At 43.4% G+C, this 16,814-nt stretch overlaps 6 protein-coding genes across 6 annotated transcripts; 3 read left to right on the forward strand and 3 right to left on the reverse strand.

Annotated features, from left to right (window-relative positions):
- Nucleotides 1-130: 130 nt before the first annotated feature.
- On the reverse strand, nucleotides 131-4,190 carry EAF02_004380 (uncharacterized protein; the record flags this gene model as incomplete). The annotated part of the gene is made up of 7 exons (XM_038900428.1): nucleotides 131-458; nucleotides 536-1,377; nucleotides 1,457-1,918; nucleotides 1,968-2,091; nucleotides 2,113-3,564; nucleotides 3,659-4,005; nucleotides 4,058-4,190. 7 exons carry the CDS (start codon nucleotides 4,188-4,190, stop codon nucleotides 138-140), a joined length of 3,681 nt encoding a protein of 1,226 aa, XP_038760135.1. The 3' UTR covers nucleotides 131-137.
- A 1,320-nt stretch (nucleotides 4,191-5,510) lies between these two features.
- On the forward strand, nucleotides 5,511-7,062 carry EAF02_004381 (uncharacterized protein; the record flags this gene model as incomplete). The annotated part of the gene is made up of 3 exons (XM_038900429.1): nucleotides 5,511-6,040; nucleotides 6,140-6,857; nucleotides 6,948-7,062. Exons 1-3 carry the CDS (start codon nucleotides 5,677-5,679, stop codon nucleotides 7,060-7,062), a joined length of 1,197 nt encoding a protein of 398 aa, XP_038760136.1. The 5' UTR covers nucleotides 5,511-5,676.
- Nucleotides 7,063-7,102: 40 nt separating this feature from the next.
- On the forward strand, nucleotides 7,103-8,607 carry EAF02_004382 (uncharacterized protein; the record flags this gene model as incomplete). The annotated part of the gene is made up of 4 exons (XM_038900430.1): nucleotides 7,103-7,600; nucleotides 7,679-7,876; nucleotides 7,941-8,271; nucleotides 8,327-8,607. 4 exons carry the CDS (start codon nucleotides 7,103-7,105, stop codon nucleotides 8,605-8,607), a joined length of 1,308 nt encoding a protein of 435 aa, XP_038760137.1.
- Nucleotides 8,608-8,874: 267 nt separating this feature from the next.
- EAF02_004383 (uncharacterized protein) lies at nucleotides 8,875-9,465 on the reverse strand (the record flags this gene model as incomplete). The annotated part of the gene is made up of 1 exon (XM_038900431.1): nucleotides 8,875-9,465. The coding sequence occupies one exon, from the start codon at nucleotides 9,463-9,465 to the stop codon at nucleotides 8,875-8,877; it is 591 nt and encodes a 196-aa protein (XP_038760138.1).
- A 524-nt stretch (nucleotides 9,466-9,989) lies between these two features.
- Nucleotides 9,990-11,791, forward strand: EAF02_004384 (uncharacterized protein; the record flags this gene model as incomplete). The annotated part of the gene is made up of 4 exons (XM_038900432.1): nucleotides 9,990-10,103; nucleotides 10,159-10,325; nucleotides 10,387-10,712; nucleotides 10,748-11,791. Exons 1-4 carry the CDS (start codon nucleotides 10,066-10,068, stop codon nucleotides 11,789-11,791), a joined length of 1,575 nt encoding a protein of 524 aa, XP_038760139.1. The 5' UTR covers nucleotides 9,990-10,065.
- A 2,464-nt stretch (nucleotides 11,792-14,255) lies between these two features.
- EAF02_004385 (uncharacterized protein) lies at nucleotides 14,256-16,446 on the reverse strand (the record flags this gene model as incomplete). The annotated part of the gene is made up of 2 exons (XM_038900433.1): nucleotides 14,256-15,031; nucleotides 15,270-16,446. 2 exons carry the CDS (start codon nucleotides 16,444-16,446, stop codon nucleotides 14,256-14,258), a joined length of 1,953 nt encoding a protein of 650 aa, XP_038760140.1.
- Between the last annotated feature and the right edge of the window lie 368 nt (nucleotides 16,447-16,814).

Genomic DNA, 16,814 nt, shown 5'->3' on the forward strand with positions numbered 1-16,814 from the left:
TTCAGAGAAACAAGTTTCTTCGCCAACCACCCTAGCTATCATGATTCTGTTACGCAACTATATCCATAGTGCAGAATCTTAAAGTTCGTGCCCAAACCCTAAATCAATCCATCACGTCCCCACCCTACCGCTCCCCCTCACCCCCTCAATCTCAACCACCCCCCTTTCCTCCACTTCACCCCCTCCCTGCCATACAGCAAGCCCTCTCTCCTCCCCCCATCCTCCACACTCTTCAGCATCTCCTCCAACATCCGAAAATCAATCGGTTTGAGGATCCAACCGTCGAAACCACGATCAATATACTCATCTCTTTTTGTTTCTTCAAGAGAAGCCGATACGGCGATGATGGGGAGTCGACCGTAGAGTGCTGCGCGTGGAGAGATGGGGGGGACGGGGAAAGTGCTGGTTAGGAAGGAGCGGATTAGGGTGGTGGAGGAGAAGCCGTTGAGGATGGGCATCTGTGGGGTGGGGTGGGGTTAGTGTGGTTTCGGTATTTTATGGGAGTGTGGAAGTGGGGAGGAGGGGGGAGATGTACTTGTATATCCATCAAAATAATATCGAAACCATCTGGTGTAGCCATCACAGCTTCCGCACATGCTTGCCCGTTAATTTTCACCGTCACCATGTGTCCTCTTTTCCTGAGACGTTCTTCTAAAAGTCGACTATTCAGCGGGTTGTCTTCCGCGACGAGGACATTGAGATTGCGGATCTCGGGTTGGGGAGGCAATTCCATGATGGGGAAGGGGTATTGCAGTTGGTAATCGGGGTTGGTGGTTACGGATTTGGTGGAGAGGGATGTGGAGAGGGATGTGGAGAGGGGGGGAGAAGAGTGCGAGCAGGTGCTGGGTGTGGGGGTTGATGAGGGAGAATCGATGATTTCGGTTGTGGAAGTAAGGAAGGGGTCTTTGAGGGGTGTGGAGAGGGGGTGAGAGATGGAAGGAGAAGAGTGCAAGCAAGTGCTGGGTGTGGGGATTGATGAGGGGGAATCGATGATTTCTGTTTTGGAGGTGAGGAAGGGGTCTTTGAGAGGAGTGAAAGGAGGGACTTGGAATCTTTCGGGGGTACCGCATTGGATGTCGTTTTCGGAATTGGGGCTTTCAGTGCTGATGGAGAGAGCGGGAGCATCTTTGCGTGGAGTTCGGGCAGCGAAGTGATGTCCACCTTCGGATTTGCGGAATGGGATTGACACTGTGACGGTGGTTCCGTGGCCGGGTTCGGTATTGATTGTTATTTTGCCGTCGTTGAGTCGGACGAATCGTGCTGCGACGGCGAGACCCAGACCGATGGAGGATTTTTCTCCGTTAAGACATGGCTGTTCGTCTATATCGTCGTCGTCGTCGAGGACTTTCTCGAAGTCTTGGAATATGCCGTCCAGTTCTGGCCTAGGGAGATGGAGAATTAGTCTCTCGTCACAAGAGAAGTTGAGAAATATGTATTTCATAAGTGGGAAACTTACTCGGTGAATCCAGAACCATTGTCAGTAAAGAACATCTCAACTCGAGTCTTATCATCATCAGATTCAACATCTTCAATCCAACAACCGCGTCGCCAGCAATTGAATGCTTCACAGTGTTTGAGAGTAAATTAGTGATCATCTGTCTCAAACGCACGCCATCACATTTTACCACTGCAGGAATATCCGTAATTTCGGCAAATCTAATATTTAGACTCTTCTTTTGACATTCATCACCGAAATCACGGATGACATCGTTCATCATTTCTGCCAAAACAACACTATCATGTGACATTTCAGGATCTTCTCCTTCCGCCTCTGTCAAGTTGAGAAGATCATTCACAACAAAGATAAGGGATCTCGATGCACCTAAAGACTTCTCTAGGTGGAGACGGGCTTGGTCGTCGAGAACTTCTTCGAGTGCTATCTCGAGATAACCAATTATAGCATTCAAGGGGTTTCGAACTTGTAAGAATTAGTAATAGATGAAGAATTCGTGGTTTTGAATGCGTACCTTCAGCTCCAGCTTGTCGAATTAACAATCGCGTCATTCGATTCTGTTGCACAATAGCCTCTTTTTGTCTCCAGACCTCAATGAATCTTCCATACAATGCACTTAGAACACCTGCAGGACTCAACTGAGAGACTCCATATTAGACACCATCAATAAGCTCGGGCTGTGGGATAAACCAACCTTGTTCTCGTGTCCATTCCCGACTAGTGCCTATGACATGCTGACTCCATCTCTTGAAACTTGCTCTTGGCTCAAGATACTCTGTACCAGGCTTATATATTTTCTCATTTGGATTTCCAGCCCACTTGACCTCTTTTAGCTGACCCTTTCGAAAAAATACCAAAAAGTCTGATCCTGAAAGAGACAATGGAATCACAAGAAATCCTGAGATCAAAACAAAATGCGCGGGAAACATAATATCTGTACAGTCTGCAGAGATATTCTGAGTGTAAAAGACAGAAGTATGCGACTTTTTGCGGATATATTGAAGTAGAGAAATACTTTCATTGTAGGCATACAAGCGCCCAATCGTTCTTGCTTCGTCCTTAATGGCCAAGAACCCAAAATCTGCTTCAAACATTTGCAATAAATCTCTCGATGAAGCAGCAACATATTGTGATGGCGAAGTTTTAGGAGGTGCTTTTCCGAGATGCCGTCGTGCTTGTATTCGAGAGAGGTAGATTAATTTCTCAATGTTATTGCTTGTACAATCTCCTAGACTTCGGCAGAGCTCCCTCATTGGGAATGAAACCCTTTTTCCTTCTAGGCCATAATCATGACATGAGATTAAACCCCATAATCGACCTTCTACAATCAAAGAGATGGAGAATGAAGCCCGTACACCCATGTTTGTCAGATATTTGATGTGAACGGGTGACATGGCCCTTAAATATGCTGATGAAAGGTTGAGATTTTTAGGATTATATTTTTCGGTTGAAGACATAAGTCTGGCGGTCTTTTCCGTTCGATCATAGAGTAGTCTTATCTTGTTGAGCGCATAAAGCTGCCGAGCCTGAATAGGTATGTCGGTATTCGGAAACTTGAGGCCACGATAGAGATCCAACGATGCTCTCTCATCAATGTACTCTGCTCTAACCAAGCCTGCGTCATCTTCATCAAACTGGTAAGCCATAACCCTGTGAAATCCGGTCAGATCAAAGACAAGACCAACAACTATGTCGAGTAGAGATGTTATGGAAGTAGCTGAATTCAGCTGCTCCTGAACTTCACAGCCGAGATGAAACATTTCCATCTCGCCAAGCCTGTTCTTGGTCCTCTGTATCGTGCGAAATGGCTCACTATATTTTGTGGTCGACACAATTCGTTCCTCCTCTGTAGCTTGGTTATCGATGATATTGACCTGTTCTCCAGGCAGATTCCAGTTCTCCGGAGGGACGTCAGTCATCAAATCATTCTTTGCCTCAAACTCGCATATGAACAAGCCCGCATCCTCACGGAAGTGTAAAGCACAATACATAGGGATATAGGGAGTTGACTCCAGCATCGTGGTAAAGATATCTGGATATGCTTTGAGATGTTCTTTTTGATGCCAGAGCTTTCTGGATTCAATTCTGGCTCTAAAGTCCAATTCGTACCACTGGACTTAGCAATTGAGTGAAGCAGGGGAGTGCGAAAAGATCTTCAGGCTTGCGGCCAATAATGTTTTCTGCGTTCTCACTTGCAATTCGGACCAAGAAGCGACCGTCCTCTTTTTCCTCGAGAGCCAATAATGCTCCGAAGCTTTGAATGGATCCAGGAATTTGGATGGGCTCATCCTCACAGCGACGAACAATCTCATTAATAGCATGATTGGGAGTGGGTTTGCTTTCAGAGATCAAATGATGGACTGACGCTGTGATGAAAGGGTGTTGAGATGGCGATAATGGCAAGCAAGATTCTGCCAAAACTACATTTGGGTGCCTTTGATTAATGTCACCTTCAGTCTCAGGTACTTCAACGCGAACTTCTGCAAAAGTCGTTTCATCTGGCGCTTCTTGAGTTTTCGCAACACCAGAGTCATTGAGGTTTGTGTCAAGAACTGTTCGCCGTTAATAAGCATTCTAACCAAGACCTGTAGGGCCAATCTCTACCTGTTTCTGTTTCGATACGGATGGGAAACACCCTCTCAATTCGAAATGATACATCCGCATGCTTCTGACGACTTGTAATGATGTCAATACTCCCTGACCCATTGACTACGACAGGTGAAGGTTGGTGCGTCATATCGAACTAATCTAGTGCCTGGCCCAAAAATAGATGCTTTTGAGGACTATCGCGGACATATGTATTGTCCCAGGGTATTCAAGCATTCAATAATTGGTCATGAAAAATGATTTGTCATGATCGTGATGATGCTCTCTTTATATCTACCATAGTCGCACATGCGTGATTGGGGTAGACAAGAACGAACCATCTTGGCGCCCGAACCAAATGGCGTTCTTTTATTTTCAACATCACATATTCGAGACCATACTAATGAACAACAAAGCAATTTTTAAGACTCGAATGTTCAAGTATTCCTCGATTCTCACAGGGATAAATCATTCTCGTGAAAATCAACTGGAGGAGGAACGGAAAAAGAATGGCAATGAAAGACCCATAGAGACGATTTCGGCGTGCAAGTGAACCAAGACATATTGCCCAATTTCTATGAAAAGAATAATGAGGCCGTGTCCAGTCACCAAAGATGACACCTATGTTCTGCGAAGAATCGATAGGCAGCCACTCTACCCCGATGTGCAAACTGTAAACACACCAATCATCTTCAGCTTGTAACTCGATGACATTCAGGAAAGCAAATTTGAAACACATTTGCGTAAAAAACCCATTGCCGCACCAAACGCTCTTATAAGCGCAACAGTTCTGGTAACTTTGAATTTTCTTTTGATCGCGCACTCACCTCCCAGGAAGGATAATTCGAAGTTGAAGATTATGTATTGACAACACAACCGCCACTGCCTTGGCAGGCTGCTGATTTCTAAGGGCTTCCACTACAGGCGTTAAGCTGAATGAACAATTATCCGTGCTACTGTGGACAGGAAAATCGAATTCGTCGAATCGAATGTTGGGAGTGAGAAAGAGGTGTGAGAGTAGGGAGATATAAAAAAAAAGCCAGATGAAATGTAATAATAATAAGTGTGACTTCAAGTGGTAAAGGTTACAACTCGCCGCTCTGAGCGGCTTGACTTATCTGGACAGCTAGTCGAGCCGTGCCGAGTTCGGTACGTTTAAGTTAACCTGAGTGCCTAAGGCATTGATGAAGTCTTGTCGCTTGAGACGTAAGCAGTAGGGTACTTCAGGCCGTTTGTGTGATCTGCTCCTACCAATTCTCTAAATTTGAAGCTATCCCCATATTTTGATCGACCTCCACATCACTCAGACGTGCCAACACATTTCAAACTCCAGCTGAGGACTTCCCGTGCATTTTAGTACCTAAAATCATATACACAATACGTCTCTCGCAATTTTCTATATTGCCCGCCATGCAAGTCTATTCAATGGAGCATACAATGTTTATTCCCCGCATCCAAATAAGCGACCGACCTTTGAAGGCGTCGTTGAACTACATGCCATGACTTTATTAATATGAGGGGAATGAGGGGAAACCTCTTGTCCTTCTCCTCTTCCTATTTATAAACTCTCAGAAATCTGCAAACAATTGAAGTAATTCAATATTCATCAACTAATTTATAATTCTCTCTCGCTGAAAATGGAGCGACTTATTAGGGCCATTCGTACCACTCCATTAATTGACAGCCGCGCACGACCATTACTGATTCCTTCATCCAAGACCAGACATTCCTTACTAGGCATTACTACCAAAGGCAATGGAGACGCTCTAAAAGCTTCTCGTTCAACTTTGGCACACATTCGAGCTACAAATCAACTTGCAGATATTCTCGGTTGTCCCCCAACATGGAACGATGTCTTGGAAGCCATTGAAAAAGAGAACGAAAAGCTAGGCGATGCGTGGATCAAACAATGTCTGAAAGGGATTGAAATAGTTCTTCTTGATTGTTTGAGTACGGAAAATCAAACTTTCGACTATTTTTTGCATGGCAGCTCAACAAGAAGTCAGTATCTTTATATTTCCCCGCTCTCGTATAGATGCCGTGTCACCTCGATCGGTACTTATCTACCCATCCAACGCTCAGCTAATCTTGGCTGCATAGGTAAGTGCAAGAGGATAGTAAGGATTGAAAGTCTTGCAGCAGACATAGTGAATCAGAACATCATGTTATTAGCTATCTCTGAAGATAAGTTCTTTAATTCAGTGGTCGAGGAGCTTCAAAAGGGTATAAATGATGCGATTTCTGATACCGATGTTGTCGGCTTTATATCAGTCATCTGTTATAAACCAAAGCTTGATATTGCTTGGGTCTGTCCCCTCGAAATGATAAAATCGACCTTGATACAATGTATTTGGAAACCACAGAACGAGGGTCATATTCGCTTCAAAGGGTTCGATAGCCAAATTTTGAACTCCTGGATCATTCACATGACAGCTTTACTCATCCGACAATCCGAAAGTTCCCACAAGAAGCCAATTCAGTTCCACACCAGTTTAGGCGATGATGAACTACCTCTCACTCGCTCTTTGCCATCACATCTAGAAGACTTCATTCGTGACTATTCAGATGTTCCAATCGTTTTAGTACATTCTTGTTATCCATGGACGAAGGAAGCGGGATACTTGGCTACCGTACACTCAAATGTGTATGTTGACATTGGTGAAGTGTTTCCTTGTGTAAGCCAGGATGGTCAAGAAGGTGTTATCCGCGATCTTCTGGAGCTTTGTCCTACGGAGAAGATTGTGTGGAGCTCAGATGGGCATGATTTCCCAGAAACGTATTTACTCGCACAAATTCAATCTCGTGAAGCTTTGAAAAAGTAAGATTTCTCACCATCATTAGGAACGTGGACATATATCCAATGATACTGAAGGTCTCCAGGTCCTCGTCGAATATGTCACTAAGAAAGCATTGACTGTTCAACAGGCCTGTTGAAGTCGTTGAAAATATATTCTTCAAACACATCTACTCAGCTGTATGCCCTCCAGTCCAAAATTGAGGCCTATGAAATACAGGATGTTTGATTCAATCTCTTAATGAATTGGACGGGACTACATTGGTCCAATGGGGTTTAACGGTACCAAAGACGTCTACCACACAAACGGTATCAGCAACATTGATATAATCAATGGAACCAATGGGGTTAACGGAAGAAATACAATGAACGGAACCAATGGAACCAAAGGGAACAAGAGCACCAGTCATGCAAACATTTCAGAAAATCCATCAGATCTGGACTTATTTGAATCCTTCATGGCACAACACCCGGGAATTAAATTTCTGCGTGTACAATATGTCGACTACTGCTCCATTACTCGACTACGGATTTTACCAATCAAACGTGTCCGTAATCTTCTTTGCGACGAAAAGGTTGATGTTTCTATTGGTATAACTAATAGTAGTTTAACTCTCACGCCAGTCGATCATCGGATTGATTCAGTCTCTCCCAGAGGTGTATCTAGGCTTTTAACCGCAGTCCCCTCTTCTATGCGACCCGGTCCATGTCATGGGTATGCTTCGGCACAGGGAGAGCTTCGAAATTCTGACAATTCGCCACTTGATGTATGCCCACGAACTAATCTCGGAATATAGTGAACAGAAGCGAAGAATCACGGGACTCGAGTTTCTTGTCGGCTTGAGATTGAAGTTATATTCATGAAAGGGACACTTAACGAAGACAATACCCACGTTTATGTTCCGCTTCCAGGTTCGGATTCTCATTGCTGGGGATCTAATAACGCACTATCTCACGCTGTCATAAATGTTATGGATGAGATAATCGAGAAACTTTCCGATGCTGGTATTGATCTCGAGCAGTGGCATCCAGAATCAGCAACTGTCAATTTGAGTTTGTCATGCCTGCTTGCGCACCTCTTTGAGGCTGCAGATATACTTTTTACAGACTCGAGAGATCATTACCGCAGTTGCACAAACTCATGGATGGCGTGCGACATTGCACCCAAAACCTCTGCCCAGCAAAATGGGCACGGGAGCACATGTTCACTTATCCATACCAACCCCGGAAGGAGAGAAAGAACAAACGTATACTCATTTCTATGCGGGAATACTGAAACATCTTCGCGCAATTACGGCTTTCACCTATGGTAATCCTGCCAGCTATGATCGTATGCTTGCAGCTGGTGGTTGGGCCGGTAGTACATGGGTGACTTGGGGTACCCAAAATCGAGAGACCGCCTTGCGTAAGATTGATGGATCGCATTGGGAGTTGAGATGTATGGATGGCCTTGCCAATGTTTACTTGGCTTTATTCCGCTATCATTGGTGCAGGTGTAGAAGGCGTGGTTTCAAAAGACAAGATGACATGGCTTGACTGCGACATGAACCCTGCTAAATTGAGCCAAGCAGACAGAGATGTCTACAATATCGAAGAAATGTTGCCTTGTACTTTGGAGGAGGCACTTACCGCTCTCAGAATCGACCAAGGTATGTACAAGATACTCGGTGAGGCTGTGGTGGTCACATATATTGCGATGAAACGAGGTGAATTGGAGCTTATGAACAGTATGAAGGATGAGCAGAGAAGAAATTGGATAGTTGAGAGGTATTGAATTAGCAATCCCATAACCTGCTGAGTTATATAAAACAGACTCAGCTGTCATTTCCTAGCGCTTCTTGGGCACGTCTGGATATCAATGCGATTGAATGAGGGTTGAGCCCCGCTTCATAATAGTAAAAACAAGGCGATTTATGTTCAGGCGTTTTACTTTTGTTCCATTGAAGGATCGCAGAAGTAGATAATACTTTTTGGGTCAACGCAATAGTTTATCCTTTTGAAGTATGGAATCGAAATTCATCTCCCGAGCCGGTTTAATGGTCTATCTTTTTGAGCAAACCCAGTATCTTTTTTGTACACTTGTTGAACTCCCACAAATGATCATGCCCTGTAATTTTACACATTTTTCCTGATCATCATCACCTACACGGACTCTGCATAAAGCATACAACCCACCCTCCTTTTCTACACATTCTCGTGCTTCCAAGATGCCACTCGATGTGCTGATATAGATACACTCACCCGGTCTTCTCAAACCCTGCACAAAGTTCGCGTCCTGGCCTCTCACAATCTTTGAGAGCCCTTCCACATCCATCCAAATTCTCTTTGTAGGCTTACTGATCATCGACATTTCACTCAAGACCGGCTCATTGTTCCAATACTTCATTCCTAACCATAACCTCCTTGTCGAGATATTTCGCTGCGTAACAGGTTCTGGTATATATGTAGATAATTCATCCATAGGAGGAGGTGTGAGGCCACCGCGGGTGACCGAAGAGAGGAATCCAGAGGATTGGAGACCGAGCATGAGAGTGAGAATCATGTTCGAGGAGGGGACCGAAGTAAGCCCAAGTCGGGCTTTAGAGGCATTTTGAAGATGTGATGCTACGTGAGAGAGAGTGACGAGAGACATGATGAGGATTGGGAGTCTCTAAGACGAATTCGCAAGCCCGCGCGGGCACAATTGGTGCGATTTATCGGGGATATATTCTTCCAAGTGGAGAGTAGATGAGATTCTGAGAGAGATATTAGATAATTTTCTTGAAAATGTGATTCAATTACTACGGTCAAGATTTCGCAGGACTTACGTTCGCAGATTCAATAATTGCACCCTCGAAATAGTTTCATATAACCTTGGAACAGCTTGAAATTGTTCGACTCGTTCTACTTCCTAATGAAGCCAAAAACCAAAATAATTTATTTTTGCCTTATCTAATCGCGATAAGGTTCTAAGGCATGAACTTTCCATCACCTCAATTCCACCTCTCATTGGTTCTCACTTCATGCAGCTTGCCGCCGATATGGCACTCAACCCCCCATGCCGCAGGTAGCTTGGTATGAAATATTGTATAATAAGAATAAGTCTAATCTCTTTCTGTTTCTCTTTCCTTTCTCTTCTTCTAAGTATAATTTTTTCTCTCTTTCTTTTTTGTATGTTCTCTTGTCGCGCAAGAAGCGTTTGACTTCACTTCTTTACTATCTCTGAAGCTATCAATAATCGCAGGTCGATAAAATGGCAGTAAGACCAGGGGAAGATCTCGCAGCTACTTTGTAAGTAAGAGCTCTCAAATGTCTATGGACCAGTTGTTGATCCAACCCTCGATAGGTTCGCAGATATACATTATTACTATGGTCCACCAACAGTCAAACCTCCTCATCACAGATTTGATAAAGGTTCATATGTCTATCTTTTCGAAAATGCAGGACAGAGAAGAGCTCGACTTGAAATAGCTAACAATGCCGGTACTCCGGATCAAGATGCTTTCACTGGTCGTAAGTTATACACATGCGAGATAAAAGCAAAAGTCACATTTACTGATACCATAATCACCAGATCTTGATTCTGCTCATGTCAAATATTCATATAGGCATACCACATTGGTCACTCTGACTATAGATGGACCAAATGGACAGCAAAGAAACAGTCCAATTGGTGCCCAAGAATGGCATTTGCCAACTTTTGATCCTCGAAACGAGACTAAGTACATGTACAGACTTCACACTATTGATCTCTACTTCTGGAATAAAGAAGATGCACTTAATTTTGTGAATGGAGTGCGGAGAGTTCTACCTCAGCATCAAATTACGATTGAGGATGAGCCAGCACCACCACCATCTCACGCAGACGATATGAGTCCAATAGTTCAGCAATTGGAAAATGTAGCTATATTGGACCCTTCATATCATCATGGTAGAACCAAGACATCTCGAACTTCCTCCCAGCTGCTATTAACGTTTCATTTCCTGGGCCGCCAAATCCCCCCAGCCAATCATCACAAGCTCCTGCTAGTTTTGCACCGATGGCATATAATCCAGCTGCACCAGCTGCTCCCGAAGCTATTCAGCATCGAGAAAAGACACCTCCGCCAGAAGATGGAGCGGGAAATCCACTTGTTCACGCTGCAACTTCTGATCATGGACAATTCTCTCCACCTTCACAATTTCAGCAACATTCAAGCTTTTCCACACCTGCTCCACCACCACAGTTCCAAAGACAGCAAACTTTCCCTATGATGTCCCCACCTCACCAGCCGGCGCACGGACAAGGAAGCTTCTCTGGAGCAACCCCACCACAACATACCAATACCCCTCCGAATTCCAACTATTTCCCCGGCTCGGTTCAGCCTACATCCGGACTTCGCTCTCCATTTTCTCAACAGTTCGCAACCCAAACCCCTTCATTCGCACCTCCACCCACCGCAAACTCGCCAAACACATTCGCACCACCCCCTACCGACAGCACTCCACCCCTCCCAACTCCTACTGGCCCCGCTCCTCCCGCCTACTTCTCTCCCCCTATCTCCCCCAATCAACCCACAACCCAATACGCAACCTTCCCCTCCACTCCCTCCTACGCAACACATAACCTACCCACCCCCGGTCTCTTCTCTCCCGGTTTCGCCCCCCAACATCAAAATCCTCCTCTTTCCTCTCCAGCCCCCGGTCTCCAACCTCTCTCCCCTCCAGGAGGCTTCGCAAACTACACTTATACTGGCGCGCAAACTAGTGCCGGTCAACCATTGATGACAGCCAATGATTACAGTATCCATCAACAAGTCTACAGACCCACAGAAATCGAAGCGAAATTTAAAAGAAAGGGAAGCGGAAAGGGGAAGAAGAGCGACGACAAGAAAGATGGAAAGGATAAAGGACCAAGAGGTCGATTGGAAGATAATGCAGGGAGGTTGGAGAAGGGCGTTACGGGAATTTTGAAAAAGTTCGAGAAGAAGTATGGTTAGGCGTGGAGTTGTGATGGGAGGGGATGGGATAAGAGGGATGGTGAATTAATAGATTGAAACATACTGAAACACCGATGGATCGCGATTCGAGAAGATTAGTTCAAAGTCGAGATATTGTCAACATACGAGTCTACGGGAAATCGATATCGGATCGTGAGATTTGAATTGAGATTTACGGCTTTGGACGAGAATGGAGGGGTTTGCATTCAATCATTCAGTCATACAAGCAATCATCTGATAAAGGAACACGAACATAATGATCAAAGGAGAAGCAAAAGAGAAGTAAGAGACGGGAGAAGGAAAGATAGTGTGGATGTGGAGATTAATATCGTATGTAATATCATAATATCGTAGTGAAGTAAAGTAAAATTGTTATTTTTTATATAAAAATTGTTGATATCCCCCCCTATCTCTCTCTCATTTCATAAGTGCTAGTATATAGATGTTTATATATCTATTCATTCATTCATCTCATCGAATATTTTTAGAATTCATTCATCCTTTGAATATCTAGGACTGTATAATGAATAGGAAAGGAAAGGAGAGGAGAGGAAAAGATAGATCGATGAGAAGAAATGGAAATGATAATAAAATAACATCTCAATCTCTATCTTTATCTCCATTTCCATCTTTATTTCCATCTTTATTTCTATTTCTATTTTTATTTCTATTTCTATTTTCATTTCTGTTTCTATCTTTATTTCTATTTTCATTTCTATTTTTATTTTTATCTTTATTTTGATTTCCATTTTCATTTCTATTTCCATCTCTATCTCCATCTCCATCTTTATTTCCATCTCTATCTCCATCTCCATCCATTCCATTTCATTCAATTCCCTCACATACATATATATATATATATATAAATATCCACAGATCCACAGATCCACAAGTTCACACTCAACAAATCTATATTATATATATATACATCTATATATAAAACTTCGAAGTCTATCAGGTCTTGAATGTTAGATAACTAGGTATACTATATACCTCCAGCTACGAAGGTATCTAGGTAGTATATAGTGGGTAGGTTCTACTTCTTTCTTTCTCTCCCTATTCATCTATCTCTCTCTATCTATCCCTATCCACCCACCTCTCTCTATCTCCCTCCCTCCCTATCTACCTCTCTCCCTTTCCATCCATCCATCCATCCTTCTATCTATCTCTCTCTATCTCTCCCTCTTCCTCTTCCTCTTCCTCTCCCTCTCCCTCCCTCCATCCAACTACCCCTCTCCCTATCTCCCTACCCAACCCAAGCATCTCACAACCTACACACACCTACCCACAACCTACCCACAACCTACCTACAACCTACCCACAACCTACCCACACCTACACGCCTACACACCCCCATATATCTATCTACATATCTATCTACATAATCTCACTAATACTTCTAATACTTCTAATACTTCTAATACTTCTAATACTTCTAATACTTCTATACTTCTAATACTTCTAATACTTCTAATACTTCTAATACTTCTAATACTTCTAATACTTCTAATACTTCTAATACTTCTAATACTTCTAATACTTCTAATACTTCTAATACTTCTAATACTTCAGATACTTCAGATACTTCAGATACCCACACATCACATTGCATCGCATCGTATCCATATCCATATACATATTCATACAAAAAGTCAATCAATATAATCAATGTATCAAGAAGCATCAAGTCAAAGTCAAAGTCAAAGTCAAAGTCAAAGTCAATCCACTATATGATCAAGCGAGTTCAAAAAAGACGCACATATAGACAACAAGACATAAAACATATATATATACACTCAAACCACACACACATACACACACATACACACACATACACACACATACACACACATACACACACATACACACATACACACATATACACATACATATATACACACTCAAACCACATACACATACACACACATAACACACAAAAAACACACAAAACACAAAAACCTGATCCGAATAAAATAGTATTTCCTTTCATTCCCTTTCATTTCTTCCCTTTCCTTCCTTCCCTTCTTTCCTTTCCTTCCCTTCCCTTCCCTTCCCTTCCAACCCTTATCAACCCTTCCCTTTCCTCCCAAAGTCAATTCGACCCAAACCAAATCAATCCCATCCCATCCCATCCCACCCAAATCCCATCCCAAACATAAAATCGCGAGGAAAGCGCCCTTCGCAATGCCATACCCAGTCCATATATGTATGTATGAACATACACCCAAACTCCTAACCCCTTGAAAAGATCCGTTCCCTAAGAGCCCCCAACGTCCAAGTCCAGACCATGACTGTGGAGAAAAACAAAGCAAAAAAAGCATTACGGATTACAAATTTATGAGTGGTGATATGCTTGCTATGCTATGCACGTCTTTCTTTCCTTTCTTCCTTCTTTCTTTCATTCGTACAAGATATCTTCTCCCTTTTCTTTTCCCTTTGCCTTCATCCCCCCCTCGATCCCCTCCTACGAACGAGTCTGCAATCTCGATGTAAAAGTTGAAACCCAAGGACTGGTAGGCGGAGCAATCGGTACCAATTCCGGTCTTTCCTCACTCTTCTCCTCCACTGGCATCTCACTTGATTCTCCCGATGCAAAAAGCGCAAATTGAATATCCTGTGTTAAATCCTCCAATTGTTCATCTGTTTCCGTTGGCACCGTAAGATTATTTGCCTTATCCTTTTGTTCCGCTGCTGCTTTCCTCGCTTCTCTCAAAAGACTTGCACCAATTGCTGACATGCCTTCATTATCCATTTCAACGTCATTATCGTCGAGTTCATCTGGTGCCAAGACGCGAGGTGCGAGAGTTTCTATATCGCTTGTTTTAACTTTATATTCTAATGCTCTTTTTCCTTCATTGATAAGTTCTTCGGTCCAGCCTAAACATTTCTTGAGACTTTGATTCATTTTTTGACTGTCGATCAGTAGTTGTTGATGTTTTGATAAGTCGAGGCGTAGTCTTTTTTCGTCTTTCTTTCGATGTTTGAGATCATGTTCGGCTACCGCGCCAGGACTTAATGTTCCGGCATCAATGAGATCTTCTTCAGAAGATGGGTCCTCCTCTTCTTCTTCGTCTTCCTCATCTTCCAGATCAGAATTCCCTTGACTAATATCCGATAGGCCATTACCCTCTCTCTCATCCACAACAGACAAAGTCCCACTTGTTGCACGTGACGAGGCGCCTGTGGCCACAGATAATCGACCCGAACGACTGAGTCGTTTATATCTTCGTAGTTCCGCGTCTGTCCTCCTCAGTTCTCGTTCTAGAGTTCGATTTATAGCGGAAGTGATGAGTTCCGTGATCTCCCAGATCTAAAACCTTTCCTTCATTCGTGCGATGGCTGCTAATTCGTTTCATACGTTCTATCGAAACCTCCAGCTTGAGTACTATCTTCTATTACCCTACCACGCGTCTTCAAGAGGAAAGTGATTCCCCATCATCAGGCTCATCATCCTCTTCCTCGTCTTCACTTTCCTCACCCTCATCCTCATCCTCCTCCTCTCCTTCAGGTATCTCATCTGCATGTGATATTGAGGCGGGACTTGATGGTTCTGTGATTGTTATTGGATTTGGTACATCTGTCGAATGACCCCCTGGTGAGACCTTCCTTGTCAATATCAATCTCTCCATGGATGATCCTGTGCTTGTATTCCGTTGATGTCCATACCCCCCATCTCCACTTGTCCTTCTTGACTGTGTAATATTATTCGCCGATTGACCACGAACCACAGCTTTCGGTCGAGGTAAAACAGGAGAAGCCAGTGGGGTCGGAGATCTGGTTGTTGATATTGAGGCATATTGTGTATTTGATTTTTGTGGTGACGTGGGTCGCTGTGAAGGGGATGTCGTCGTAGCATTTGCCAATCGTGGAGATGCGACTCGAGAATGAGTTGAGAGAACCGAACTCGGGCGAGGAGGCGCAAATTGTGGTGAAGGCGATAGTCCTAATTCCGGTGTACCATTGGCATGGAAAAACTTTGCATGACCTCTTTCCTCTCCAAGAGTTGATCCTACGGTCGATGCTCCAGAACGAGGTGGTTGTTTCTTGGGAACTTTATCTCCATTGGCATGAAAGAAGGCGGAAGGTTTTTTAGCAAACGCAGGTTTTGTTTGTTGTGTACTGTGAATCTGTGGTTTTACATCACTCGCAAAGAAGAATTTGGAGTCGGCAGAGGATTGTGATGATTGTGAACAATTTAACTCTGAATTTGAAGGACTGAATGCTACAGTTGATCGTTTCGTTGTATCCCTCTCCATCCCTGAAATACCCAATCCAGACGCATTCTGTGTAGGATCATATAATCGAGGACCTTCCGAAGGCATGGGAGTTCCTGATGGTGAATGACTTATACTATCAAATCGAGTCTTTCTTGTACCTGATCTCGCGGTTATATTGTGACCATTCATGGATATAGGACCGAGAGTCGATGAACCGTCTTTTGTATTATTTGGCGTAGTATTTTCTGGACGTGATTGTCTTGAAGCCGGTTTTGCTGTCGAAACTTTGGGAGTTAATGGCGTCTTGGGTTTGTTTCCTCTGTTCGCAGAAGCACTTAAAGTTGGTGCCAATGGTCGATTGGGAGTCGTCTTATCGTATGAAGGCATATTTGGATTACCACTTTTGGCAGCAGAATCTTTCTGCGAAACCACTCGCATTATGACATTATTGTACTATATGGTAAATGGAGAGAATCGATAAGAAAGACGATTTATGGCGTGTAATGTATGAACTTTTGAGGGGTTGATTGTGAAGGAGGAATGGATTTTGTTTTTTGGAGACGGGGTAGATGCAGTGAGTGAGTGGTAAGTGATAAGTGAGTAAGTAGTGTAGTTGATGGACCACTGATAGTAAGGCGGCCGATTTGCATTAGTATCAAGCGAATGAATGGGATGAATGAGATGATGACGGGATGAATGGATAGATGGATGGATGGATGGATACTCGAATAGATAGAAATGTGATATTATTATTATTTTTCAAGTAGAAATATTACTAAACGATAATAAAAAAGGAGTTCTCTATG

This window comes from Botrytis sinoallii (genome assembly GCF_014898435.1).
Source record: "Botrytis sinoallii strain Bc 23 chromosome Unknown BSIN_006, whole genome shotgun sequence".
Taxonomy (NCBI): Eukaryota; Fungi; Ascomycota; class Leotiomycetes; order Helotiales; family Sclerotiniaceae; genus Botrytis; species Botrytis sinoallii.